General features: G+C 41.4%; 2 protein-coding genes across 5 annotated transcripts; both read left to right on the plus strand.

Moving 5' to 3' along the window:
• Nucleotides 1-1,456: 1,456 nt before the first annotated feature.
• Nucleotides 1,457-15,489, plus strand: ppp1r21 (protein phosphatase 1, regulatory subunit 21). Of its 4 annotated transcripts, none has more exons than XM_071527404.1 (22): nt 1,457-2,082; nt 3,420-3,488; nt 4,007-4,150; nt 4,630-4,731; nt 4,853-5,017; nt 5,140-5,198; nt 5,632-5,726; nt 6,009-6,061; nt 6,943-7,092; nt 7,267-7,368; nt 7,453-7,541; nt 7,634-7,770; nt 7,998-8,090; nt 8,636-8,763; nt 9,473-9,625; nt 9,711-9,803; nt 11,015-11,269; nt 11,712-11,751; nt 11,909-12,018; nt 12,805-12,903; nt 13,030-13,158; nt 13,860-15,489. In XM_071527404.1, the coding sequence occupies exons 1-22, from the start codon at nt 2,029-2,031 to the stop codon at nt 13,887-13,889; spliced, it is 2,349 nt and encodes a 782-aa protein (XP_071383505.1). In that variant the 5' UTR covers nt 1,457-2,028; the 3' UTR covers nt 13,890-15,489. The 4 variants fall into 4 exon arrangements, with proteins under 4 accessions (XP_071383505.1, XP_071383504.1, XP_071383506.1 ...); XM_071527403.1 differs by having other exon boundaries at nt 11,712-11,747; nt 11,902-12,018; XM_071527405.1 differs by lacking the exon at nt 11,712-11,751 and having other exon boundaries at nt 11,902-12,018.
• Nucleotides 15,490-16,596: 1,107 nt separating this feature from the next.
• On the plus strand, nt 16,597-26,856 carry ston1 (stonin 1). Its single transcript, XM_071527409.1, has 4 exons — nt 16,597-16,730; nt 21,509-23,477; nt 23,636-23,838; nt 23,988-26,856. Exons 2-4 carry the CDS (start codon nt 21,599-21,601, stop codon nt 24,051-24,053), a joined length of 2,148 nt encoding a protein of 715 aa, XP_071383510.1. The 5' UTR covers nt 16,597-16,730; nt 21,509-21,598; the 3' UTR covers nt 24,054-26,856.
• The last annotated feature ends 1,065 nt before the right edge of the window (nt 26,857-27,921 follow it).

A 27,921-nucleotide genomic window follows, 5' to 3' on the forward strand; every position in this document is an offset into this window, starting at 1 on the left:
TGATTGCTAATAATAGTCCATTCTTTAAAATGGCTAGCTCTCCATGCTGCTGGTTTCTCAATTTTCACATAACCATGTTACAGCTTGCAAATATTTTCCCACCAAACCCAGCAGTTCAGCCCTGTTGTGCCTGAGCAGGCTGTGCTCAGCAGTACGTGTGGTGGCTCCACCGCGATTTCCCTCTTTCTTCTGTATGTCTTTTTGAATGCATCTACATGGCAGGTTGCCAGAAATGCACCTTTCACGAATGTAGATTCCAAGGCTGTGCCTGTGATGGATGCATCATCAGATGTCCTAACGACACTTCCCTGTAAGTTAATTAGTCATGGAGGACTGCGGGACGAACACAGTGTGACCCTGAACAAGGGGTTGTCTGACTAGCCTCGGGCCCATTGGCACAGCTCTATTGTTCAATGGAGTCCTGTGTGTCTACTGGAAGAGGGGGGCTTCTCCCTACTGACTGCCTCAATTCAGCTGGAAATCAGAGCAGCACCACCTCCCCCCTCTCCCACATGGCCCTAGCAACCACGCCACGCCGACAGTTGCCAAGCAACCAGACAATGCTGGAGCCACTGGCTGTGGTGTGCGTGTGAGAGAGAGTTTGTATTTTGCCTGTATACGTTTAAGATCAAGAATGGTATATCAGTGACAGAGGATGTGCTGTTCTTTTTGTTTTTTTGGTACAAAACAGACAAGCAAGCCTTTTCTTTGTGAATGCATTATACATTGCAGAATTAGCATCTGATAAAATAAGACCTATATAGTTGTGATTCATTTAAAGACATGATGATACTATGATGACTGTGGTGTAAATTGAAAGGGATTATTGATGAAGTGAAATGAATCATGTGTAGGATTTGAGTAATGATAGTTGGAGTGAATTCTCTGAGCAACATCTCACTGCATTTCTATGCTAAATGAGGTCATCTGCGTTTTAAAGGGAAAACACAAATACCATCCTACACAGGGGTATAGTGACCCACTTGTGCTTTAGACCCCACACCCTGTGGGCAAACTGCCAACATAATCAAACCAATCCATAAAATGTTAAGTCATAAAATATTAGTAAATAATTTATCACTGATATCACGACACTTGATTCTAAATGCCATATGCTCCTTAAAGGAAAGCACAGAGGCAGGATGCTTGGGACCCAGTACATTTATCTGGATTCATTATTCTCAGCAGCACATTATCTGAATTTAGTCAAATGATCACACTCAGTCTCACTTTACTCTCATTTAGTCACACTCTACATAATTAATATCGGCCGGGTGAAATTTATGCATGGCTGTTATTACCATCTCCATTTTGCATTTAATATTTCTGGTAAACTGTCACACGCTAGAGGGCGCCATATTTAGACGCACTCACCAGCGTTCTCGTTTGTGAACTTTGAACTCTGAGCTTGTGTCTCCGGTCTCATTCGAGGGTTTCTGCAAGTGAGGATTAGAAAATGAAAGTATTTCGAGCTAACTTTTGGGGGAAGTGTCAAGGCTCGTATTCAATTTTAACAGCAGTTACACTCTCTTAAATACAATTTCCGGGGCATTTCGGGTTACACGACTGCTATTTGTTAACGCTAGCTGTCACTCAGTGTTGGGATTTGTTTTGCTACATAGCCGTTAGCTAGTTAGCAGGCTCGGTTACTGCTAATAGTGTTAGCTGGAACCACTTGCTAGCAAGTTGGAATAACATCCGGCTTTACAAATTAAATCAGATGATCACCAACCAGTCCTTTCTCCATGACTCAAGGCCGTCCCTCTGTCACAATGTATCCGGGGTCAGTCACATCAAGTAACGGAGCAAGCCAGCCCAAAGAAATGATAACAGTGAGCTAGGTAACCTAAGCTAGCTAGGTTACAGCTAACCTTATCCGTCGTCAACATTTCGAGCAACTGTCACCGTGAGAAAGCTGTTGAGAAGCTAACGAACGTCAGCTAGCTAGTTAGCTGGTTAGCTAGGATAACGTTATCTATCATTAGCTAACGGTTAGCGAGGGATAACGTTATTCTGACTCCAGCAACAATGGCTGCAGACCTGCAAGCAAAATACAGCAAGTTGGCACAGGAGTATTCTAAGGTAAATTGCTGTATTTGTAACGCTGTTGTTCCAAACGTAGGCTAAAGCAATGCTAATCTGCCCTAATATACTGTATATCACTGACCACACACACACAAACAATATTGACGAGCTAGGAGGACAGAAGCTGCTAATGCCTAATTACAGTCTATTACAGAATACAGCAGTATGTATCCATTATCAATGAGTAATGCAATGTACATAACTGGAAACCACCAATATGAGGCTATTAATGTAGACCTGTGGATTCTCAGTTCAGGATGTTAACGTTAGGATGTTATTGTTGCTTGATGGGATCAAAAGCAACGTGCTACTTTACTTACTGTCCCTGACAAATCAGCACTGACAGCCGTGCAATCTGGACAAGTAGTCAAACCTGACTGAGTGGTCTCTTACTGAACTCTTTCTGGACACACTGTCTTGGATCATGGTGCTCAAGCTTTTTTTTTTTTTTTTCCACATGAAGCAAGGGCTCATAGCTGGACTTTTATCATTCACTGATGTTGGCCTGGGTCTACTCTGAAATTCCTACATGTCTAACAAGTGATCACTCTGTTGAGTTTTGATGGAGGCTAAATGTCGGTGATTACCCCATCCTTAAGTTCCATAAACGTTATTAAGACAAAATTTGTTAATGAACGACCAGCTCTGCTTTTAGTGACAATGAAGCCTGTGTGTCAGTGTTTTCTCTTGAGGGCGGTTACTGAGTTTTTCTCTACCCTTTGTCTCTGTGTCAGCTGACAGCACAGGGAGTGTGTGTGATGTTTCCTGTTGAACTATGACAGACTCTCCGTTAGCCAAGCACCAGTCCATATCCTGTTCAGGAAGTGCTGACTGTGTAATTTTCACACACACTGCCATCGTAGTTAAACTCTGTGTGTAACGGCCACAAGACATCCAGTCCAGAACAATGAGATTGAAATGCTACAGTAACCATTCAAAATATGTAGAGAAAAGACAGGAACAACACAGATGTGCATATGAGACGGATGCTGTGTGTATAAGCCAAATGTGACTTCAGCGTCAGATGCCATCACTTTAACTACCGGCATATATATCATCAAATAGTGGCCTGCTAACAGCTAGTGTATCCTAAACAGTGCATAGTAGTTATTTTCCCATTCAATACAGCTCTTCATGATTAGTCTATAACTGAAGAATTAAAAAATTAGGAATAAGCCGCTTGTCTTTTTTCTGCAATTTTTATTTTATGATTTTAACACTAATAGCTGATAACATTTTTCTTTAGGAGACTGTGAGTTTGCACGTCACTCCTGACCTGGGATACTGTTTGATTTTGTTTATTTCTCATCATTTTCTCTCTTATGTTTTCACAGCTCCGTGCCCAGAACCAGGTGCTGAAGAAGGGAGTGGTGGATGAACAGGCCAGCTCTGCCTCTTTAAAGGTAAATTAGCATTCAAAATAATCAAGAGACTTCCCACAGCTCTAATGTGCACTTGTATTCCTAGGCTTTTATTGCTACTAGTTGTATTTAAGCCACAACTGTACTGTTGTTTTATGGACTATTGGGGGGGGGGGGGGGGTGGACTGTGGACTGTGGACTACTATATTTTCATATTTGCAGAAGGAATCCAAACAGCCAGTCCACACCCACGCTAACTAGGACTGGTGAAAATGTTGCAATTTCAGTCATGCTGGAGTTGCAAAATGACAACCCAGACATTATCTCTAGGTCTCTCTCGCTTTTTTTTATTAAAGCAGTACTTGAATTTCTCCCTACAATCTCCTAAAGCTTGTAGAGCAGCAGTGCGACGCCTGACTTGATCACATGTCAGCGGCAGCGATTGATTTGCTCAGCCTAATGTGTTGGTCCTTGAGAAAACATGTCTACTTGCTGTAAACTTCAACAGCAGTGTTAACCCTGGCTTGTGTTATTCATCGATCCATTTTCTCCCACTTCAGGAGCAGCTGAAGCAGAGGGACCAGAGCCTGAGGAAGGTGGAGCAGGAGATGGACAGCCTCAGCTTCAGGAACCAGCAGCTGGCCAAGAGGGTGGAGCTGCTGCAAGAGGAGCTGGCTGCTGAAGCCAAGGGCAAAAAGGGGAAGGTGAGCGTAAAGGAGAAATACAAGGGAGTGGCGAGGGAGGTGGATTGATGGGGCAGGGTGCAGGGTGGATGAAAAGCATTACGTTTTTGTGTACTATATTGTATACTGCTACATGGATTCTATAATGGTCATGAAATTCATCTGATTGCAAATGGTGCCATATTTCAGCTAGGGCTAATATGGCTAAAAGCGTAATCCTGATTATTTTGCTACTGTGATGCTATTTATTAATCATGATTATTCACCTTGATGATTTGAGGGTTGAGGTTATTTTGCTGCACTTTTGGGACCTTATATCAAGATCTTGACTACTTTCAACCTTAGCTGAAATTAAAAAAATAAATGAATTGTTTCAATATTGCCAAAATGCCCATTTTTTATGATTATTAATTGTAGAAACTAGAATTGTGACATGATTACACACAATTAATTGTGTAGCCCTAGTTTCATAATTAACATTTCATTTTTACGTCCTCCAGAATAAAGGAGACTCCCCCTCGCAGCAAGGCCTGCAGACCCAGAGCGTCTTTGATGAGGACCTGCAGAAAAAGATCCAGGAGAATGAGCGCCTTCATATCCAAGTAAGCAGCTCTGCCCTTTTTATATCACCACGCCATTGTTCTATATATTTCAGGCCAGTGTACTGGTAAGGCCATGCATGTGATGGGTCTGTTGTTTGGTGTCCTGGTATGTTCTGGTTAGTTCTATGAGGCGGACGAGCAGCACCGGCAGCAGGAGGCCCAGCTGAGGGCGCGGTTAGAGGAGCTGGAGAGAGACTCTGAGCAGCACCAGGCCGTGGTGGACGGACTCACCACCAAGTACATGGAAACTATTGAGAGGCTGCAGAGTGACAAGGCACGCATAGAGGTGAGGGTGAGCAGGAGAAAAGGCAGAGAGGAGGAAGAGAAAGAGGTTGATTAGAGGTGTGACTGTCAGTTTTAATTGAGTAAATCAAGATGCATTCATATGTTTCTGCTCTCCTCTGATAGGTGAAAGCCCAGACTCTGGAGAGGGAAGCAAAAGAGTGCAGAATGCGAACAGAAGAGTGGTACATCCTACTTTTTTAAAATTATTTTATTCAGTTTGAGAATAGTCAAATCCATTAATGTGGTGGTCTCAAAAGTGTGCATTGCAATATGTAGCCCAATATGACTTAAACAATTACAAATTTACTGTATAAATGCAGTATACTTGAGAATGAGAATTTGATCATGATTGATTTTTTTTTAACTTTCTTAAAGTGTATCTCCCTTTTAGACAGACTTAATTTCTATGTCAGTACATGTTTTTTTTATGTAAACCTGATGAACACAAGGAAGCATTGTTCATGATACATTGTGCTGCAATAGAAAAAAAATGACTATTTTAACATGACTTTTGGTCCTAGCTCTCAACTTAGTCACAACTTATTGCAGTTTTAACTCTTTATGATTAACCACAAGAGTTAATGTAGTAAACTGTGTCTCTTGTTCTCTCTGCAGTCAGCAGCAGTTGAGGCGGTGCCAGTCAGAGCTGAACAGACAGGTGAAACAGAGCAGCAGCGTTATCCAGGAGAAAGTGCCCTTCAATGACACCAGTGAGTATCTGGCTCTTATCCACTTAGACAGAAACAAGGGTTAGGTCTGGTACAGAGCAGCCATCTATAATAGGACACTCACATCTGAGTCTCAGTGCACCACTGATACCGTAACAGCACTCTACTCAGGAGCGAGTAGTGCGATGTTACACCAAACTGTAATATTGTGTACAAAGAGGAAAGAGGCTATACCACTTGAGCAATGTTTGTCGAGTCAACAAGGTTCAGTGCAGCGGCCGAGGATCTACTTGGGTTTAACTGCTCTTCTCTCCCACCCTCCAGAATTTAGTGACTACAACAGCCTAAATGTTCCACCACACAATCGAAGGCATCAGGTGAGTGTGAGGAAACGCACCCAATGTGGTAATGTTTGGTTTGTTGTGCACCAGTACTTACTTGATTAAAGGAAAATACCGGTGTCATTTAGAGTTACAGCCCATTTACTAGTCTACGTCTAGTTTACATTTCCCCAGTCATTTTGCAATGCATGCAATATGTAATTAGATTTTTTTAACAAGTACTAATTTTTAATCGTTTTTAAAATACAGACTCTATGGTGTCAAACCTAGCTTGAAATTAACAGCTGTCTCAGCTAACAAAGACACCCCAGATAAGAAGACATGGATGTGACAAAGTTTGTAAGGCGACATGTTTTTGAGGGATTATTTCCTGGCGGAGGCTTCCATTTCTTCCTGTGGGTGTCAGGTGATTGACAGTAAATAGAGCATAATGTAATGCACATACTGATATGAAAACACTCAACTCGGACACAGTTAAATAACGATAAAACAGAAACTTTGACCAAACCAAATTAAGGCTTCATGTTTGCTGTGATTATCTAGCTTGGGCAGTTTTCAAGTCTAAAGAAGTTGTTTTTCATACTGAGCAAGAATGAATGGCAGCAAATTGCTTCCTCTGAAGGTAGTAAAACAAGGTTTCTCCCGCTTTGTTGACTGTGTGCAGGCTCCAGCAGGAATAATGTAAGAGAGGGGTGACCTTGGCGATTCGCATAAAAAAAAAAAAGACACTGGCATTATCCTTTACCTTTAATTAACTCTGTGGGGAAATTGGGTTGTCGCAACAGCAGAGAATAGGATACAGCTAATAATAAAGTGTACTGAAGATAATACACAAGAATCATTCATACAGAGTCATATCTTAGAGAGGGGACTAACGACAGTTGTGTGTGGCCTCTGTGTTGTTCCTCTGGATTCAGCTGAAGGCCCGGGACGTGGCTGGTCAGGCCCTGGGGTTCGTACAGGATCTGGTGGCTGCTCTGTTGAACTTCCACTCCTACACAGAACAGAGAGTGCACATCTATCCCTTGGACTCCTCCATTGAGCCCGTCTCCCCTCTTAACCAGAAAGTGAGGCAGCCATGCACAAGCAATACAGATTACCAGTGATATACTACATTATCTACAATGGCTTAAACTATGTATCACAATAACATTAGTTCTACATGTAATGGTGACCTCATACGTACTGACCTCATATGTTGATAGTATAAACTTACATGCAGAATATTGCCCTCCACCCAGTTTTCCCAGTATCTACATGAGAATGCAGCCTATGTGCGCCCCCTGGAGGACAGCTTAATGCAATTACACCAGAGCATCACAGAGGACACGGTCACAGTGCTGGTGAGTGTTTTTTGTTACAGAGGCAAAGTGGGGGCTTGTTTATGATGGATGATCAACCACTAACTGTGTTCTGTTGAATTGAAGGAGACTGTGGGCAAGCTGAAGAACTTCGCTGATCATTTCTCCTCATACACCCACTTTCTGCAGAAGATTCTACCCTATCAGCTAAAAAGGTAAGCACTCACGCGCGTGTGTGTGTGTGAGTATGCTTGAAAGAGAGAGAGAGACTGGTTTTCTTAATTGCTACCCTCTCTTCTACTCCCAGCCTAGAAGAAGAGTGTGCGGCACCTCTTTGTACCACTGCCCTTGCTGCTAAAAACCAGGAGTTGCAGAATGACATGAAGAGAGTAACGTCCGTGTTCGAGAAACTGCAGAACTACATAAACTTATTGGCCTTACCCAGTAAGTTACCAAAATATCATTTGAGTTTTTTCTGCCTAAAATTTCTGTCAATTATCATTGGATCAGAATTGTTATTTCACAAATTTACATGAAGAATTGTAAGGTGTTTGTTTTTGCAGCCTCCTCTACTTTTAATCATTTGGAATTTGCCAGTTTTTACAAGAGAGGGGGTTGTGAACTGATATGATGTGCTTGTTGTTTTACAATGTGTGTATAATGTGTCTCAGGTGTTCAACAGGATCCCATGCCACAGAGCAGCACCTCTGCTGTTTTCACCCAGCTGGCTGCCTGTCTACACAGCCTTCATGATGCCATTAAAGGTGAGCAGGGCTGCGGAGACACATGCGAGTCCCCGCATTACTGTCATTCATAAAACTCTGCCCTTTTTTCTGTATTCACAACAATATCCACCAGCCTATTTCCTGTAGAATAAATACCCAGAGGCTTCAGTGTAACTTCTGCCACAGTGGGACACCAAATGGAACTATAATTATGTGGTCTCTGGCAGGGACGAGTCACTTTTGTACAACTGACACATTTGGCAGAATCTCTTTGTGTGCAGACTGCCTTTGTCTCTTTGTTTGTGTTGCTACTCTTGTGGGCACAGTATGGAGCCCCTGGCAGCATGATCAAATGTACTCCAGCGACCTGTAGTTTGCACTGTTAATGTGTAACTTATATCCATAATGAATTATTTTGCCACGTAGCTCTCTCATTCAATAAGGGAACATCCCAAAACAGTAGTCCATTGAGTTTATTAAATCTGATAGAAAATGTCCTATTTAGCTGGTGAATTTGAAGAATGCAATAAATACAGATGAATGAGATAAATGCCTTTCCTGCTGTTCCCTCCCTGTGTGTCCAGAGATGTCAAAGCACTACAACCAGAAGGCCGGCTTGGAGCAGGAGCTGCCCACCGTCACCCAGAAGCTGCGCACCACCACAGAGTGTCTGCTGGGATCCCTGGGCTCGCTGACCAACAGCACCGGCAAGGTAAAGCCAACAGGGGGCAGGCAGCAGCCGGGCTCAAGTCTACTTTATCGTGTCGGTTCAAGCAGAGTGTCACTTTTTTTGGTTATAAAAGCATAAAAAGGCTTAAATGTAAGTAGCAATGAGTTTTGAGTGCAACTGGATCACGTTGGTAATTTTCCATTAATGCGACAACACAGAATGCAGGACTCAGGTGGGCAGCAGTGAAACGTTCAAAGATACTGACCAAATTGCAGTCTCTACAGCTGCTCCCTGGTCAATATGGGGGATAAATGATTTCGCTTTGTTGATCAACTGAACATTGGCAGAGACGTGTCTACTGATAGGAGGCACAGTCCAGTGGGTGGCAGCAGTTAGTCTTGGTCTCCTGGTGCTGTGTGAAGCCTCTTGGGGGTAGCGGTGAATAACGAGTTGGTACATGATCTGTAGAGTGAGTGTCATATTGTGAGTGGAAGCTTAATAGCTCGGACATTTAACATCTTGGTGGAGTCATCTTTCTGTTGGCCCAGCTGTTTTAAGTCCTCACTGGAGAGGTCTTGAGCATTCTCTCTAAAGCAAACGCACTGGTTAATTTCAGGCTTAACAGGCTTCTTGGACAGCGACTACACTTGAGGAACGTAGGCATTTGAACAGTGTCTCTTTGGCTCCAGATGCTGTTGAGATCTCTTGTCTTGTGTGAATAATAAAGCGTATTAACTCTGTTTTCTTGCAGATTGCCACCTTCTTCAGCAACAACCTAGACTTCTTCACGTCGTCCACAGGTTACGGTCCAAGAGGCGGCACAGTAGCCCTCAACCCCTTGCAGGCAGAGAGTATGTTGGCTAACAAAAAGAAAGCAGCTGACTATATCCATGCTATCAGAAAGGTCAGTATATGCTTGACTGAATAAGCGTTGTTCATTGATAAATGTCTGTTTTCACGCTATTTTACTTGTCTTGTTTTGTATTCAGCCTAGGCCTCAGTCTGTTCCGTACAGAGAAGCCCTGTCAAACCGTCGTATACTGACCAGCTCCACAGAGAGCAGAGAAGGCCTCACTCAGCAGGTATGCCACTATTCCTATTGGTTTAGAAGTGATTGATTGAAAGATTTCACTTTTTCAAGCAAGGTTAGGTCTGGCCAAAAGCTACATTGCAGACCTTTTAACCCTCTATGAGCCAGTGTGCAGCCTCAGATCCTCAGCAACAGCCGCTCTAGTTGTTCTAAAGGCGGCGGTGTACTAACACAGAAGTTGAACTTGCTCAAAATAGAAACACAGTCGCAAACAGCACCGCATACAAATTTGTGTATACTCGTTGCGGCTTCGTATTGTTAGTTTATTTACACTCCATGCCAGTGGGGGCACATGAAGATTAAAGAGGTAACCATAACCTAAGGAAACTGAAAATAGCGGTGACAAAAACAAAAAGAACAACAATAACAATGGCTGCGGTGAAACGGTGACAAAGGCGGCAGAGGGAATATGAGGATTTACAAACCGTTTGAACGGTTATAAAGGTGCAGATATCCTCTAACAATCTCGGCAAGCTTAACCTCAAAACAATTCATTTTGAAAGAGTTGACCGTGAGTTGTTTACACAGAGATGTAAATAAAGGCAATGAAAGGGAAAACTAAATGGAGATGGTTTTCCATAAGGCAACACAAACAATCGTGTTATTTACTGCAGACAGTCACACACTGGGGGCTGGTGTGTTTGTCCAAAGCCAATGTGTCACAATTTTTTCGCAAAAGTGTCCTTTTGTCCATATGAACCTGCTGAAATTTGTTTCTGCAGCAAGTGTACCTTGGTTATTATACCAATGTATAAAGATAAAGATTACTGGGCTTTTGCCATCAGGGCCCCCACATTTTAGAATGACCTGCCTGAAGACCATAGGCTAACAGAATCAATATAATCTTTTAAATCAGTTAACTTATTTTTATAGACTTGCTTTAATGTAATGTCTTTTGTCGTATTACTTTTGCTGTTGTATTGTTTTTACTCTTGATTCCTATCTTTTTACATAGTGGTGCCTTGTTTTTATTTATTTTAATACATTGATGATTTTGAAGGTTGCTTTTATTTGATTGTTAAAGCACTTTGTAATACCTGTTTTTAAAAAGGTCTATACAAAGTTGTTAATTATTATTTCAAACTGCCTGGTTATGTAGTTTCCCTGTCATTACCCTGTCATTTTCCCCAACGCTGGCTCAGCCCTCTTCCCACAAGCTCACTGTCCACTCCTCTCCTGTCCTGCCTCCCCGGCCTCCTGCAGGTGCAGCAGAGCCAGGAGAAGATCGCTCGGCTGGAGCAGGAGAAGGAGCACTGGCTCCTGGAGGCCCAGCTGGGCAAGGTGAGGCTGGAGAAGGAGAACCAGCGCATTGCGGACCTGGAAGCCCAGCTCGCAGCGGCTCTCGGGGGAAGTCCGACCTTACACACGGCCCCAGCCAGCGCACTAGTGCACAGCCAAGAGGATGCAGAGACGGAGCAGAGAGCCACAGGGAAAGAGGCTACGCTGTGCACCAGCCTGGTACAGTCACTTCACTGCCTGTTTTACTGTTCGTTCTGCTAGCAGAAGAATTTTTCTGCCCAGAGCATGGGTGTCTATTATTTGCTTCAACAATGGGAGTATTATCATTCTCTCTGGTAGCTCCCACGCTAAGCATGTTTTCCTTAATAAAACACAGACTTCCAATGTGCTGATGTGACAGAATTGGAGAATAGTGTTGTTTGTGCAAGTCGGTACAGAGTTCAGGCTGCACACACACAGTCACTACACCCTGTTATCTATTTTAGACTTAACTACCTGTTCTGTAGCTTTTATTCTTGTAATGTCTTCCAGGGATAGCTTCTCCCAGCAATGTTAGAGGCCCATCTGTGCTTGATATTTGATGCTAGATGTGGATTTTACAACCCCTGGTTCTGTGAATAAGTCCCTGACATGTTTCTTTGTTTTGTATTGTTGTCACCAGGTCGGCATGTTGTGTACAACACCTACAGTTGAGCATGTAAGTTGCCTCGTAGTTAACCAATTTACAAGTGAAAGTTAAGAGTTCTTAAATAAACTAAAAAAAAACTAAAAAGACCAAATATGCATTTAAAATCACAACATGTCCCTGAAAAAAAGCTTCATCTAGCTGGATGTTGTGTCTGTGCGTGCAGGTGGGAGACGAGGAGTCCAGGGAGCAGCTGATAAAGACTCACTACATGGCCAGAGTGGGAGAGCTCACCACTCAGCTCCAGATTTCGGACAGCAAGGCGGTGCACTTCCACTCTGAGGTGAGGCTGCATGAATATCTTTCCTAGCTGCTGCTCCTTATAGCACAAGACCTGACCTTTTCATAGCACACAGCCTTTTTATCATTATGTGTCATCTGGCAAGAGATATGGAAACTTGCAGTTCTGGCACTGTTCAAATGCCCAGATACATTTAGCGCAGAGTAGGCACCCACCCTCTTCCCTCATGTCTTCCTTCCTCTAATCATTCCCCCACTATTTTTGTCTGCTTCTTCAATATGCTCAGAGAGCAGTGGGCATGGAAACGGCACCACAAGTAAACACTGCGTGACCTTGTTTGTTTCCCTATTCCTCCCTCTTTCTCCTTTGCATCTGCTGCTCACATCTGGATTAACATGTATGGTGAACACGGCTCTCAACTTTCTGTCTTCCATGTTACCATTACTAAGTGTTTCCCATGTGTTTTTTCCTGAGAAACATAATGACCGACACCTAATATTTATAGTATTACTGTGAGGCTTGATGGCTGAGGCTGAATGTAGAGATTTGTCCCTCTGACGTCTTATTCTATTGTGACTAACTGGCACGTCAGTCATGTGCGTCTTGTATCCTAGCAACAGGAATACACCTGATCTTGAGTCAGTGTCTTAGGCAGTAAACAGTCACTTTTTCAGGCTGTGCATTTCCCCTGACAGTCTTCCAATACACCCATTTCTCAAAGCAATAACCCTTTTTTTCAGTTTTTGAAAATGATCTATAAAGTGTGCTACACATGCATAATCCCTTTATAGAGACAGCAATCTTCTATTTTGCTATTTCCCTTTCTAGTGCCGTGCTTTGGCTAGGCGTTTAGCCATTGCTGAAAAATCACGGGAGACTCTGAGCGAAGAGGTCAAACTGGCCAATCAGAACATCACACGCTTGCAGGTAAAGTGCACAGCCAAATCCCTGAAGAGCGTCTTGGCTAACTTCTCCAGCCTTCTCCCACAACTGTTCAGTCCCATGCAGAAGACATCCCCACTTCATCTCATTGTCTCTATGGTGTCCATGCAGGATGAGCTGGCCACGACCAAGAGGAGCTACGAAGATCAGCTCAGCATGATGAGCGACCACCTGTGTAGCATGAATGAGACGCTGAGCAAGCAGAGAGAGGAAATCGACACGCTCAAACTGGGCAGCAAGGTAAAGCTCTGAGGCACATTTACGATGTGTGTGCTCCTTTGAAGTTAACAAAATCCAAATCTGGAATCTAGCGTCATCAAATTTTGGTATGTACATAATGTTCTTAAAGACTTTGACTATTGTTTACAATGTTCATAACCCATCATAACTGAAATTACAGGACTGTTATAATTCAGGGTGTATAAACATTACCAATGTTAACAAAATGTTGAATGAATACCTCAACAATGTTGAGGTATTAATTCAGCTGTGGGAGAGAAACATGAAAAGTTGTAAAGTTGTAAAGTTTCCGTCAGTTGTGGGGTGAACACGCAGGTCAGTGGTGGCAGTGGGGTTGCTCCCCGGTCTGATGGGAAAAGCACCTGCTAGAACCATCTGGAAAAGTCATTAAGTTAAGGTTGCAGAAGTGGAGAGGCCTGTTAAAGTGCATGTGCATGTGTATGTGTGTGTGTGTGTGTGTCGGGCAGTTGCAGGACAGAAGGTGTTGGTGGTCTAAGGGCAGTGATTTTCTGTCCTAGTCCAGAAACCAAGCACAGCCCTTTTCTATGTTTTAAAGTACAGTGTCGAAAAAAAACAACAAAATCCAACTTATCTCAACTTAGTGTATTTTTTATTTAACACTATGGGAGTGGGTAGTTTTTTTGATTTACCATTTTTTCTACTGGGTTGATACTTATCTTATTGCCTTCTCCTTTCTTCAGGGAAATGCCAAAAAGAACAAAGGTCGCTAGGGCTGTCCTGAAGCTGGCTCCATTTGGCATCACAAGGGCAACCTGAGGGAAGATCTGGACTGTGGAGCCTCCCAGCAGCGTCCTGTCACTACTACTACACCATCACCAAAACCACCGGATGGAGAAGCTACATGAGCCTCAGATTTCTCCACTATCAGAGAGTGGTTATACAGATGGACTGGGAGATTAAAAATGTCTCTGACAGAGGAAGCGTCTTTTCTTTCCTTTCCTTGTCAAAGCACCAGTTACAACAGTATTTGTAAAATGCTTCCTGAAAACTTTAAAGGAAGCTGCTGCTTGACCTTTTGGCCGAAGCAGGGTGGGAGAAAGACAAAGCTTTTCCCCAAAGGGACGGGTGAAGATAAACAGTTGAAGCCTTGGTAATGCTTACTGAAGTCAAGACTTGAAGACCAAACCCTGTTGATTAGTGCATGTGTTTTTTTCTGTTTAATGTACATGTGGGACAGAAAAAAAACCTGAAAGAGTGCATTCTTACTGCTTAGCTGTGGGAGAAGGCAATCAGAGTAAATATGGTGTGACTGAGTGCGTTTTCATTATGCAAGAGAATGTGTTTGTCTAATTGTGTGACTGTGGCACCAGGCTTAAGAACAAATGAGTATTGTTTTACATTTCGATTCTTTTTTTTTCTTCTTTTTTTTTAAGATTAAATTGGAGAATATCTGTGCAAGTGGCTGCAAGGGCCTATATGGCCACATATAAACTCCCTTCTAACACTTGCATACATTACAAGCTTCTGTAAAGAAGGGCTTTCCACCTGAATGAATGAACAGCTAACACACTTGAATTCATTCCTCATTTTGGAATCCTTTCTGTCTTCAGGAAGTAGAGAAATGGAAAGGTGTCTGCCTTCAAGCAGTGCTTAACTGTGTTTACCTAGAGGAAAGGGTAGGATGGACAGGTTAGAGCTCATGAAATGGTGTCAGTCTGTCTCTGTGAACTTGCTCTGTAACGTTAGTCGTTTTATCACCAAAGTACGTATGGATGTGCACTTAGGAGACTTGTGTAGCACAATAGTCTAAATTCATGTTCTATTATGTATGGATAAAAAGGGTTAATGTGAATATTACACTCCTTTGAAATCATGATATACATTATTGTACTGTATAATTTTTAAAAGGAATATAAAACAAAGGCATTTATTCTGAGGTTACAAATGTTTATTTTCCAAGAAATTATGAAAAATGAAACCCAAAAATGTACTTCCATGCAACTAAGATTTTGGGGTGACTCATGGATGAGGAGTTTACAGGCGGGGAGGGCCCTAAACTGTAACTGTTAGTCACTGGTGGTTGGACAGGCTAATCTATGCCTTGTGGCAGAGTGCAGTTCAAGTTTACAATTTACAGCATACCACTCTGGCTTGTAGTGACACTCTGGTGAAGTAAACGAAACGTGAGCCTAACAGTGACTGTGAGCAGTTCATTGGAACCCCGTGTTTGCCAATCTACACCTGCCAGCAAACCTTTTATCACAAGGATTTGCCAACACCCCCTAAAACCTACTAAAAGTAATACTTGTATCCTCACAATGTAATCTGTTCAAAAGCACATATAAATATGTGAAAGAAATAAAGAGCTTGCTCAGCATTTGAATGTTTCATGTATTCAGATTCACTTGCAGTATTAAAGGCCCATAAATGTGACTGACCTAGCCACAGGTTAATGGTACCTTTATTCAACTGTTTTCTATTGGTGCATGTCAGTGTCACTGAAGGTTTGACACTTGTGACAGAAGTTATGAAATTGTGAGATCCCACTGGGTCCAAAACACAGCATTTGAGTGTATATGAGTGTTAGAGAAGAGAGGGATTGTAAATGGCCTATAATTAGAAATGAAAAAGATTGTAACACACCCTAACCACTTGAAAATCGGGGTCAACATTTAACTGAACACATTCAAAGATGACTGTTCGATGCCTTCATTTTGTTTTTCACAAGAGGCAAAACATTTTTGTGTGGCTTCAACCCTGCTGTTGCCCGATCAATTAATGCTGCTTTCAAGTGCTCCTCGTAAGCTCCTTCTTCCGATTTCGAAGTAGTAAATACCACTTGTCGGTGCATTCAAGTGCTTTTGATCTGTAAAATTAACAGAATGGATACTGTGACAAAAGTATATTTGGTGGCTGATTTTAATTTTAGAAACGAAGCGGCACAGAGCAACTTTGGCTGTGGAATGCAGCGGAGGAAATATTCAATAGACATGTACTGGGGTGTGGAAACGTACCGTAATATCCCACTTCAGTATTAGTAGGCTACTGTTACTTCTCATACAATGTAAAAAGATGACAGGACAGAGTTCAAACTAGATTATTTAAGAAAAACAACAAAATAATTGTATTGTATATTTGTAAGTGTAAACCTTCCAAAACCCAGGTGGCAGCTCCTTGGCCATGTAATTAATGTGTTAATCAATTTATTAGCTAAAACTTGTTGTATGTTTGTTTGATGTATATTCGCACTCTCCACCGTTTTCTCTCAAAACACGTGACATCCCTAAACGTCACATCTCCGCAACTCGGGTATCATATACAAATTCCTACTTCCCCAGCCATATTCACCACTTTATTGTGACGGTCATGTGCGCCCATTTTCCTGATTGCGATATTCCCGACAGCACTTGAAGGCAGCACACAGCCTCCTCCGTTCATTCCTGCACTGTCCCGTTGAGAGACGGTCTGAGCTCGGGAGGGGAAACGGTATGCTGCGCTGTTAAAACTCTCGAGCTTTTTTGCTCTGCCATTTTGAGGAAAACCGGCCGACATCAGAAACCTGCAGACAGAAGTAGCCATGACCTGATTTTGTGAGCTACAGTTGTTTATTTGTGAGTATTTCTTTATCTCGTCTCGTCTCATCTGTTTTGGAGAGCTGTAATACTTTGAGTCACGCTACAAACGCCAACAAAAAAGCTGTTTCGGTGCACTCGTCAGAAATGTTGGCTCAGTGAGTCAACATTGTCAGTCATATTGTAGCGCTCCTCTGTGTGAGTGACGCATGTTGTGTTAACCGAGACACGTTCAAAGTAAAAGTCTGACCCAAAAGTTTACTCTCAGAGACTTCGCATCAAAACAATGGAGCGTTTCTGTGCCAAGAAGCGGGCCTCTGTGTGCGGGACGGGGCCTGGCTGAGCGCAGTATGACAGCTTGTTATACTTTTTCAGTCTCTAGTGCTGCTATAGGCGAAACTCTGTTTTTGTCAGTCATTTCTTTTCTTTTTTTTTATATCTAGAGTAGTGTTGGATGATTTTGGTTTCTATTAGTCGGGCATTGATAAACCTCATGCCGCAAAAATACATTTGATGTAAACTATAGCCTACTTCAGAATATGTTTAACATGTTCCAATATACAAAAATGGACAACAGTGTATTTGTACATGTAGATGAGATTCATTTGAAATATTTTTTTGACATTGGAAAGAGAATTCCTTCCTCTGCGCTGTTGACAACATATCTGCAAGTATACAAAATATATTTCAAATGAATGTCATCTAATGAACAAATACATTTTCGTCAGTTTTTGTATATTATGAAATATTCCTCTCAGCATATTTTGACGTGTTTGCGAAATGTATGTTTCCCACACGGATCCAATATGAGTTTTGCCCTCAACTCTTGAGATCCAGCTGTCTAATAAGTTTTTGTGTGAATGAATGCAGTGCAACAGAGGATTAGGGTTATTTTCAGGGCTAGAGCTGACATAATGCCTCCCATCCATTTTCACTCGATTTTTCCAATCATGCCATTCTTATCTGGGCCAAAACTGTACACTATCCTGCAGGGAAGCCTGGGAGCAACTAACTAATGTAACCTACATTCATACGGTGCATTTCAGCAAGATAGAAACACAAACAAGCAACACCCAAAACTTTGTGTAGTGCTTCCTCAAAACAAGATGACAGGACAGGGAGCTCAGTTTGCAGACAGTCCTGATAGTTGACCCACTGGAAATGGGTCATCAGATCGTTCAGCTCTGCACTAGATTACAGAGTCTCTGCGGTCACAGCAGGAAGGCTTTCCTGTTCATTTTTTAAGCAAAATGATGTAGTCATGATCACGAGGAAGCATGGAGAATCAAACAGGAACTTGGCTCATGTGTCCAGGAAGCATCTGTCTTCTAATTTCAAAGTTCATATGTTTTAATTCAACACCATTCTATTTTTAAACCATCATGGTTTCCTCTCACTCATCAATTGTCAGGCGGCTGGTTAAAATAGGTTCAGATCATATGAGAGTCATTATATTAGTCAATAATAAGCCTGAGATATGCTTGTCTTTATAACAGTACTGTAACTGTAACTGTGACTGCAAAGCACAGTACAGTCATCTGGGGAAACAAAACATGAGCAATGCTCCTTAAGGTTATGTTTTCTGTTTTTGCATCACATTGTTGGTGTAACCTTGTGACATTTCCTTGCATCCCCAGCCTCATAGATTGGGTTAAAATGCTTTTATAAATCCTTAGTAGTAATTTAATTTGTTCCTATGTACACAAATACTGTAATGAGCCTCTCTTGATCCTCACAGTTGTCTAGACTCATTCTTTGTCACTTTTGTGCTTAGTTTGCCAAAGATGATGACAGGAGAAACCACAATTTCGGGACCTGTTAATTTGCTACATTTCTGAAAATTGATAAAACAACATCAAGATAATATTTGTTGTCAGTTCTCATGAATAGAGTTGGTATTTCCTGTGTGAAAAGCTGCTTGTCCCCAAGGAATGTGTGGAATGTCTTCTTTTGTCCTCTGTCGATTTAGCAACCTCTCATTTCTCTGCTGCCTCTGCTTCTGCTTGAGAAAGCTGGAAGAGACTGCAGACTGGAAGTGAGTGTGCAGGACTGTCAGTTCTGCGGATCACAGCTATATCCCCCGTGGAGGACTCGTCCCCCTCTTTGCCTGCCTCTCTGAACCAAAGCTCAGTGATTCCATAAAGCGAGCAGAGAGGAGGGATGAGTGGAAATGTCTGTGTGTCGTTGCAGACATCCTCTCATTAGAATGATGTTCTCCAGTGTTTGACTGAAGCCCTGTCAACCCATTACCCAGAATCAGAGCCCCCGGTTCCCTGTTTATTTATAGCTAAAGGAACTTGCCACTGGTTGTCGTCTTCATGCAAGTCATGGCTGTGATCATGAAGGGAGGAGGGAGGCTGTAATTGTGGCTTTCTGTTTTCAATTATTTTTTCTATATCTTTATGGGGAGATGTGGCTTCAACACATTGAACGTGGCTTCTCTGTGGCCTCTGTGTCTGCTGTTGGCGTGAGAAGTGTTGCCAGCACATCAAAGCCAGATTGTTATTTTGACTTTGCAGCGATTGACTAGCAGGAAAATTAACTGCTAGATTGTATATAGATTACAGCATGTTTGCTCGCTGCCTCTTGGGGTAATTGGCCTGAATGACATCATAGCTTAGTAATATTACCACAGTTTATGATAGGTCTTAGTATTTTAGCACTGATGCGAGTCTAAATGATCACTCTGTCAGAGTGTTCATGGGTATTTCTTTTTTGTCTATAAATATATGATCCACACAGCCCTTGAGGATGAAACATTTATTTTCCAGTGTTGTGGTCAGTACACACAGTGCAGCAGTGCGTCACACATTTAACCAGCTGTGCTCCTTTCCAAAGCTCCATGCAGCACCAACTGCTGTGCCACATAGCCTGGTTTTCACAGTTGACTTCATGCTGGTTAATGAGGCAGGATCTTTGCTGCCATGGCTAACTTTCTCACACACATTTTAGAGTAGGCTTGCTATGAAATATTTAGGCTACATTCATTGCATGGTATGTTTAAAATATGACATTTTACCTCTTCAATTTGCATTACAAAATCTTTGAACAGTAGCCAACTGATTTTTATCACTTCTAATCCTAGTAGAGCCCCAACCTGTGCCTTTTATTCAAAGGTTACTGATTTTTTATACTCCTCCACTGTTCCAGTAGGTGTAGGGATGTGCTAAAATGTAGTATCACCTCAATATATCACAATCCTCTTTGTTGTATTTGTTGTAAGTTGTACAAAATATCAATGTATTGTTTCGAATTACAATAGGTGAAGAATCACAGTACTGTTGTATTGTGGCCTTTTTGGCCTCTTTTTCTGTATTGCTTGTAAAAACAACAGGAACAAGAAATGAAAAAAAATATCAGCTGGCATTTAGGGAGTTATCTCAAATACAATCTCTGTTACATGACTATGAATTGTTCAATGACAGGATCAGAATAAACAAAAAATGTGATGGTTCAAGATGAGGCCACTGTCTTCACAAAGTAAAACCCTACTCTAAAAAGAATGTCCATGCTATTCCTATAGTGTAATCCCAAGACAATTTGATGAATAATTGTTTGTATGAAGCTCTCTCCAAATCTGCTGCTCCACTGACACTGAATTGACTTTGCAGACTCCTAGGATGCTTATTTCAGCTGTTACATCACATGAGCCTTCATTAATTGTGGTGTTAACAGCTATGAACCAGAAATATGTCCATATCCTGTAGAATCACCCTGGGTACTGTCCCAAGTTCACAAGGTCAGTCTCTCATTAAGTGTTAATGGATAAGATTTGTTCATGCTTTCAAATGAAGACGGAGCTGTTTAAGATAAGTGCTGCGTCTGTGGATTGTCTTTAGATAGATTTTCCCTAACTATAATGAACAAATGGGAATATGATTTTCATGGTTGTGTGCCTGATTCTGACTGGGATTGGCATGAAATCTGGAATAACATATTCTCATCATCAAAGAATCTTGCCCACCAAGCGATTCACTTTAAGTTTGCCCACAGAACATATTTGACACCTGATCTTAGACATAAATTAAATATCATCAGCAGTGATATATGTGATAAGTGTTGTGCCTCTGCTGTAGGAAATATCTCCCATATGTTTTGGTTTTGTAACCCGGTTAGGCATCTATGGGCATCTGTGGCTAAATTGTTGGGGGAATTTTTCTCTAAATCTCTACCTCTCTGTCCAGCCTAGTTTCTGTGTGGTTATAATCCTAGTTTAGTTTTAACCTATCAGGATAAAAGAATATTACTGGCAGCCTCAACAGCTGCTAAGAAAACAATAATCAAGAGCTGGTTTGAGGAAAATCTTCCATTACGGGAGACCTGGAATACAGTCGTTATTGATATATTACAGCTTGAGTTGTCCACTTCTAAGGTTAATAATGCTCACAGTAACACCATTCACAATTGGACCTGTGCTATCACTCACTTCAGTACTTCGTTCTAATTTTCTTTTTATCCATCTTAACCAAGGTTGGCATTCTTTGTTATTCTTTGTTGTTATTGTTGTTATGATTGTTTATTGTTTGTTACTGTTTTTCTTGTCTTTTTTGGGGGTTTTTGTTTTTGTTTTACTTTAATTGTTTGCCATCACTTTTATATTTTCATTATCCTTGATGAGGATTATACTGTTCCTGCTTGCTGCTTGTCATTAACATGAAATTTAAAACTCAATAAATAATTGTTCAAAAAAAAAAAAAAGATAGATTTTCCCTCTAATATCTTATATACAGAGTGAAGTATCCCATCGCAGGAAATATTGGTGATAAGATATTGCTAATTTTGATGTTGTCTAATTCTGCCAATTTGTTTTCTTACAGAGGAGAGGGTCTCTGAAGTGGGGGGCAATTCAACCAACCAACCAATCAAGCATCTGTTGTTTTGAACCTGGTCACCAAATATTCCCAGCTATGTGTTCTACGAATAATTCAAACTGGGTGACATTTGAAGATGAGGGCACGCCGCTCTCATCACCTCAAAAGCCCCTACAGTCATCAAGGCTTATCGAAGGATCAGTGCCTCGTCCCAATGGTCTGAAATTGGTACTTCCTCCTGTCAGAGATCCTTCCTGGAGCTTCAGCAGTTCCCTGGAATCTCCTCGAAACCACTCGAGTCTTAATGGAAGTTCCTGTGTGCCATGTAACACTCCCTTTTGCACTCCTGTGAGTGGGGTTCCTACTAATGCATCCCCATTTCACTTCGGCACATGGGAAAAGAATGACTTTTCCCGGAGTTTTTCCAGCACATCTACCACTTCTGTCCCCTCCCCAGGCCCAGAGGGCACCACACAGGCCCTGAATCAAACCTCAGATGGACCAAGCCCTTTCCCTTCTTTCCAGGGGGACTCGGGACACTTCAACCCGTTCTGGGAGGGATCCGGTCACAATGCAGATTTGGGAAGCTCCTCCTCAGACTCAGAATCTGAAGTTAGCATACCACGTTTCTTTATCCGGACCAAAGATGGCAGTGAGCCACCACGTGACCAACTCCAGAGCTCCTACTCCTACATTTGCCACAAGCTGGAAGGCCTACGAGCGGAAAAAGACCATGAAGCAGAGACAGAACGAGATGGAGTGGGACAGTTAAGTTGCAAAACAGAACTGAGATCCAGGACAGTGAGGGACAGTTCATCGCAATATGTTCCTCGAGGTCTGTTTCGTAGCCAGAAAAGAGATGGCTGGTCATTGATGCTCAGGATTCCAGAAAAAAAGAACCGCATGTCCTCTCGACAGTGGGGCCCGATCTATCTCCGGCTGTTACCAGGAGGGGTGCTACAGATGTACTATGAGAAAGGGCTGGAGAAGCCATTCAAGGAGTTCCAGCTTCTCCCTCACTGTAGACTCTCAGATCTTAAGCTGGAGAGCTATGGCGAGCCCCGGAAAATCCTCACTGTCAAGGTGGAGCATTTCTCATACACAGAGAAGAAACGCTACCATCCTAAGTTGGAGGTGACTCATGAGGCAGAGATAGAGCAGCTGCTCAAGTTTGGCACCACAGAGCATGGCGATATGGAAGATCTGTTGGTCTCCATGGAAGAGGAAATCTTTAGGTTGTGTATGCCCCACCAACAAAGACGGCATTACGAGGAGCAGGAGCTGTCACTGCAGATCACTGATCATATTTGGGTACAGCTGGATAAGGCTGGGGGAGTCACGGAGCGGGCGGCCTTCACACAGATTCACTGTCTCGCTTTTCTAAACGGAGAAGGGGATTGTTTCCTGGCCCTTAATGATCTGGGGCTGCTCCGCTTTGACTCCAGCTATGGATCTGAGGAGGGCAATGAAGTCTGGATGGAGATCACTGACTGCCATTTCCACAAATGCATCAATGAGGTGGAGTTTCAGAGATCTCGGCTCATTAAGTTCTCACCTCCTGACGCTTGTAGGGCGGAGCTGATGCGATATAAGACGATGGTGTTGGGTTGCACAGAGCTACCCTTCTCAGTCAAAGCCACGGTCACAGTACAAGGTGCCTATCTGGAGCTCCAAGCCTTCCTCAACTTGTCAGCGACCTTCCCTTCCTCCGCAGGGACGTCTGACACACAGCCACTCTGCGAGAACATCGTGATCCGAGTGCCAGTGCCAGGTGACTGGGTCAAAGTGTCACAAACAGTGGCCTTACTGCGGCAGAGGTCACTGAAGGCCCGTATGAACAGAAACGCCTGCCTGGGCTCTATCAGCACTGCAGAATCTCAGCCCGTCATGCAGGTGTCAATTGGCACAGTCAAGTATGAGAATGTATATTCAGCTATTGTCTGGAGGATTGACAGACTGCCTGCAAAGAACACGGGTAACAAACACATTTCTGAAAGATTAAACTTAGCACTACAGGTCATGTTCTCATTAGCTTCTTGGCCATGGCTTCTTGTGCTATCTCGGCCACAGTATGTGCGCCACTTAGTGGCGTAATATGCTAACTACAAGTGCTCTTTGTTTTCTTCTCGGCAGCAGTGGATCATCCCCATTCATTTTCCTGCAAGCTAGAGCTGGGATCTGATCAGGAGATCCCAAACGACTGGTATCCTTTTGTCACTATGGAGTGTGAAATTATGGGGGCAGTTGTGTCACAGACCAGGATTAAGTCACTGGGCACTGTAACTGACATCCAGCCACAGAAACATGTGACCAGTTGGACACGCTATCATTGTCAGGTAAGATGTAATGAGACATGTTTTCAGTAGTTTTTTCATATCTTATCCAATGCATGTGTCATCCTCAGCGCCGCTGTTATTTATAATATCAAAGGGGGAGAAACAAATCTTCTATGACTAGTGATACTAACCTAAGTCTGTCCTTTTAGGTGGAAATAGAGAAGAAGTGGATTGAAACAGAATCACAGAAGCAATCTGGTTGCATGACACAGTGATGATTAAAGAAGTTCTGCAGAGGGATTCCTTTGGCCCAAGATGTTTGCCAAACCATCTTCCCAATGGCAAAAAGGGCTAACATTTAATGTAATGAACATAAATGAGGGTGATGGACTTTCTGCTTGTATATGGTGTCAAATTCATAACACAATTACACATAGCCTGGTAGTATTTCTCATGGAAATTAACAGATTTTGTATCCTTTAACTGAGGCAGAATTAGTCTAGACCTATTAAACAATATAACATGGTCCTTTTGCCTAGCACTTTACATTTAATGATTCTATTAATTGTAAAAGTAACAGTTTATATTAATACATAAGCTTGCATTTGTATCACATGCACTCCAGAATGACTGGCACCCTTAATAAAGAGGATTTAAATGGACTGTATTAGATAAACTTAAGTAATGAGCAATATTCTATGATCAGAAATTTGCGAAAATTATAATCTAATATCCAGTGACAGTTGATCAGAGATGTTTATTTTCAATATATATTTTACTTAATTCGTAAATAGAATGGTGTCACAATCACTGGCACAGGCCCTTTGTTGCACAGCCAGTTCAATTTCTGTTAATCTTAATTTTGTAATTCCACATTTTTAATTCTTAATTGCACATGCTTGCAAATTGACTCATTTAGGTATGGCTCCTCTACATTTATAGTATATTCCTTGTGGCAGCGGCATGATAGTTGTAGGGTATTTTGCGCTCTGAAAGTCTTAATGTTTTGCAGTTTATTAGTGAAATGTGGTTCACACCATGTTGCAGTGAAAAGCAGATAGGTGAATTAACTTGTAATGTGCCATGCTAAATGCTTGACTGAGCATCTCAAAAGAATATATAAGAATATATCTTGAGTAGACTGGCCATTCTTGAAGCAGTTATGCTCCTTAGAAGTTACATTTGACAAAAACGTGTTAGGTCTTAAGTAAAATGTGCAACATAGGGTGACAATTTTATATAAAATGCTGCATTTGAAAATTTAAATTGATTTTCTACATTTTCTTAGCATGAAATATAGCTCATTACTTGTGTTGCCTTTAATAGACTTTTGACTATTTTTTACCATGGTTGTATTCTGGAGGACTGTAATTTTATTTAAACTAAACTAAACTTAATTATTTGATCCCTTTCCCTCTATGATTTGCCAGTAGGTTGGGTCAAAAAAGAAAGGTGAAGCCTCATAGTGCCTACAGTGATGACTTGCATGTACGAGGTAACTGACAAGTGGCAACTGGATTAAACTGGCTATAGTGTATGTCGAGTAAAAGCGGAATTAAATTGAATGTCTTATATTACTTCTTCATAGATAATCATAAGGACTTGAAGAGGCTGTCAAGGTTCCTCACTCACTCTCCCACACACACAGTAAGCCTTAGCTATAATCCTCTGAAGTCCCACAGTATATGATGGTTATACTTGTGTTTTAAAGTAGCTTTTTGTTGAATGGTTTTCACTGATAGTAGGTACTTCTAATCATATTTCAGCATATTAAAAAATCTAAAATTCAAATGCTATCAAACTGCTGGGGACTTACACATAACTAATGACCGTCATGCACAAATCAGCTATATCTCATGAGTACTGTACATAGGTGTGTGCTGATAATTCCACCCTGAAAGCCCTAGCCAAAGCCCATGCACCCATACTTTGTGATTATTCCCTTGAAAAATAATGGTATATCATAGCGATGATTGATTGATTGATTGAACATGTATTTAAACCTCAGAAACACATTGAGGGAAAACCCTAATTTTCAATGAAGATGTGACACTTTAAATAATCCCCTTTGGGAAATTCTCTTTTCACTTGTTCCCCTCCACAGGGAGATCAGAGGTCAGGGTCAGATACAGAACAGCACCCCTGGAGCTGGTAGAGTCGGTATCTTTCTCAAGGACACATCAGCAGGGCAGATGCTTACTGACACAGGGGCTTGAACCTGGTTTCTCTAGTTGAAGGTGACCCCCCCCCCCATATTTGATATCTCAGATATAAAATATGTTGGATTTTTTTCAGTGCTTTGTAATATTCAGCCTTGATGATTCTAAGTGTGTATAGTGTTGCCAAATTCAAAGGCAAATAAGGGACATTACACTGTACGAGGTGGGGGACATGCTTGTTTTATGGTTAAGCACTTTGACTTAAAGTGGAATTATAGAAAACAAACTTACAGTGGAACTTGACTTAAAGTGGAATACCGCTGAATTTAAGAATGTAAATTCATCCTATTGTCTAGGTAGGCCAGTCATTATGTGAACATACCAAAGCCAGAAACCAAAAAACTATGACTTGATATTTGGATGTCATTAACATGTACAGTACTGTAAAATCTGAAATAGACAATGAATGGGCCATTAATGTTGTGGACCCACAGAAAGTTCGACTGTTTATACCTAATTGATCTTTTTTCTACAGCTGTGTTATCAGTTCTGAAAGTATCCTTAACCTAACGACAATCCTCCTGGTACCAGAAGCACTCTTAACCTCGCTGTATTAAAGATAATTCAGCACTTTCAATCATTCATTGGCTGCTTGAATTGCTAGCTTGGCTGCATTAATACATGAGTCATACAACATGTTTAGTGTTTTCTCTAACAACCTTAGAGAGCAGCATTTGTTAAAAACCTTTCTGCAGTGTTCCTTGTTTGGCCATAATACTGATGAAGCCCCCCACAGCTTTCATCTGTGTGCTGAAAGCAGCTGGTGTGATTGGACAGATGAACAATGTATTCTCCTCTTCTCTCCACTCTCCCTTCTGCAAGGGAACAAATTATTTTGAAACAAAGAACTCGCAAGAAATGTCAAAATCTGAGAGCACAAATTCAAAATGTTGTGATATTGTAATCATATAATTGAGAAGTTGTAATCAATGAGTTGTAGTGTGTGTGTTTTTATCATGGCATATTCACCACAGCACTGTGTTCAGCAAGAAGCAAATGTAGCTCAGTAATGGTGAGACACTTCACTCCTCTATATTTATCAAAATTACAAAATCATTTTCTATAAATCATGTATTTTCTTCATTTTGCAGTATCTAGTTAATTATTAACCTTTACACCTTATTTGCTAATTTTCACACAACTTCCAAAATCCTCTTTTTGTATTCAACTTACTTCTGGGTTCTGTGTCATGATTTGTTTCCATGGGCTGCTGCAAAACAGTAAAGTATGGCTATAGCTTAATATTTTTATGATCGTACGACAATTCATTCTCTGGCACATTATAATGTGCCAGAACCTGTAAATTCATTCTCGCCTCATGTGACAATATCTGAATTTGATCTAAGGATTGTGAAGATTGTGAAAATGTCTCACTAAGCTGTCAAGTTTTACATTTTCATAATAATTTTTAATTAATTTTATAATTGAGCAAAAAAAGACATTTTTTTCTCAGGTGCAGTACACTGATAAAGTTTGATAGCACACAGGTATAGAGGAGTTAAGTATCTCACCCCTGATTGACTGACTGCAACTATCATTATTACTTGAAACGAGAAACTAATTTGCACATTTGTGACTCTCTTTTCTGTAGGTTCAAATTTAAAACACAGGTTTGTAGGTATTTTCTGCAAAAACAAATTCCATAAAACAAGTTCAAATCTATGCTAATATTTAATGGATTAGAAAATTTCAAATATTGAGTATTTTGTAAAACTGTCTGTTTACATATTCAGCTTTGTCTTCAACCACAACATTATGTTCTATGTTCTGCAGGTGATATATCAACTGCAAATATACATGTACTCACAGGATCTTAATACACAAGATATGTATAGAGTTTTTACCTACATTAACACTGATTATTTACCAAAGAGGTTTATCAAATAATGTAAGAATTCTATCATGTTTTACTGGATTTCTCAAC

The sequence above is a fragment of the Centroberyx affinis genome, unplaced genomic scaffold (assembly GCF_046629955.1).
Source record: "Centroberyx affinis isolate AG114_WGS23_722 - 3 ecotype Tasmania unplaced genomic scaffold, CSIRO-AGI_Caff_v1 ptg001528l_1, whole genome shotgun sequence".
Lineage (NCBI taxonomy): Eukaryota > Metazoa > Chordata > Actinopteri > Beryciformes > Berycidae > Centroberyx > Centroberyx affinis.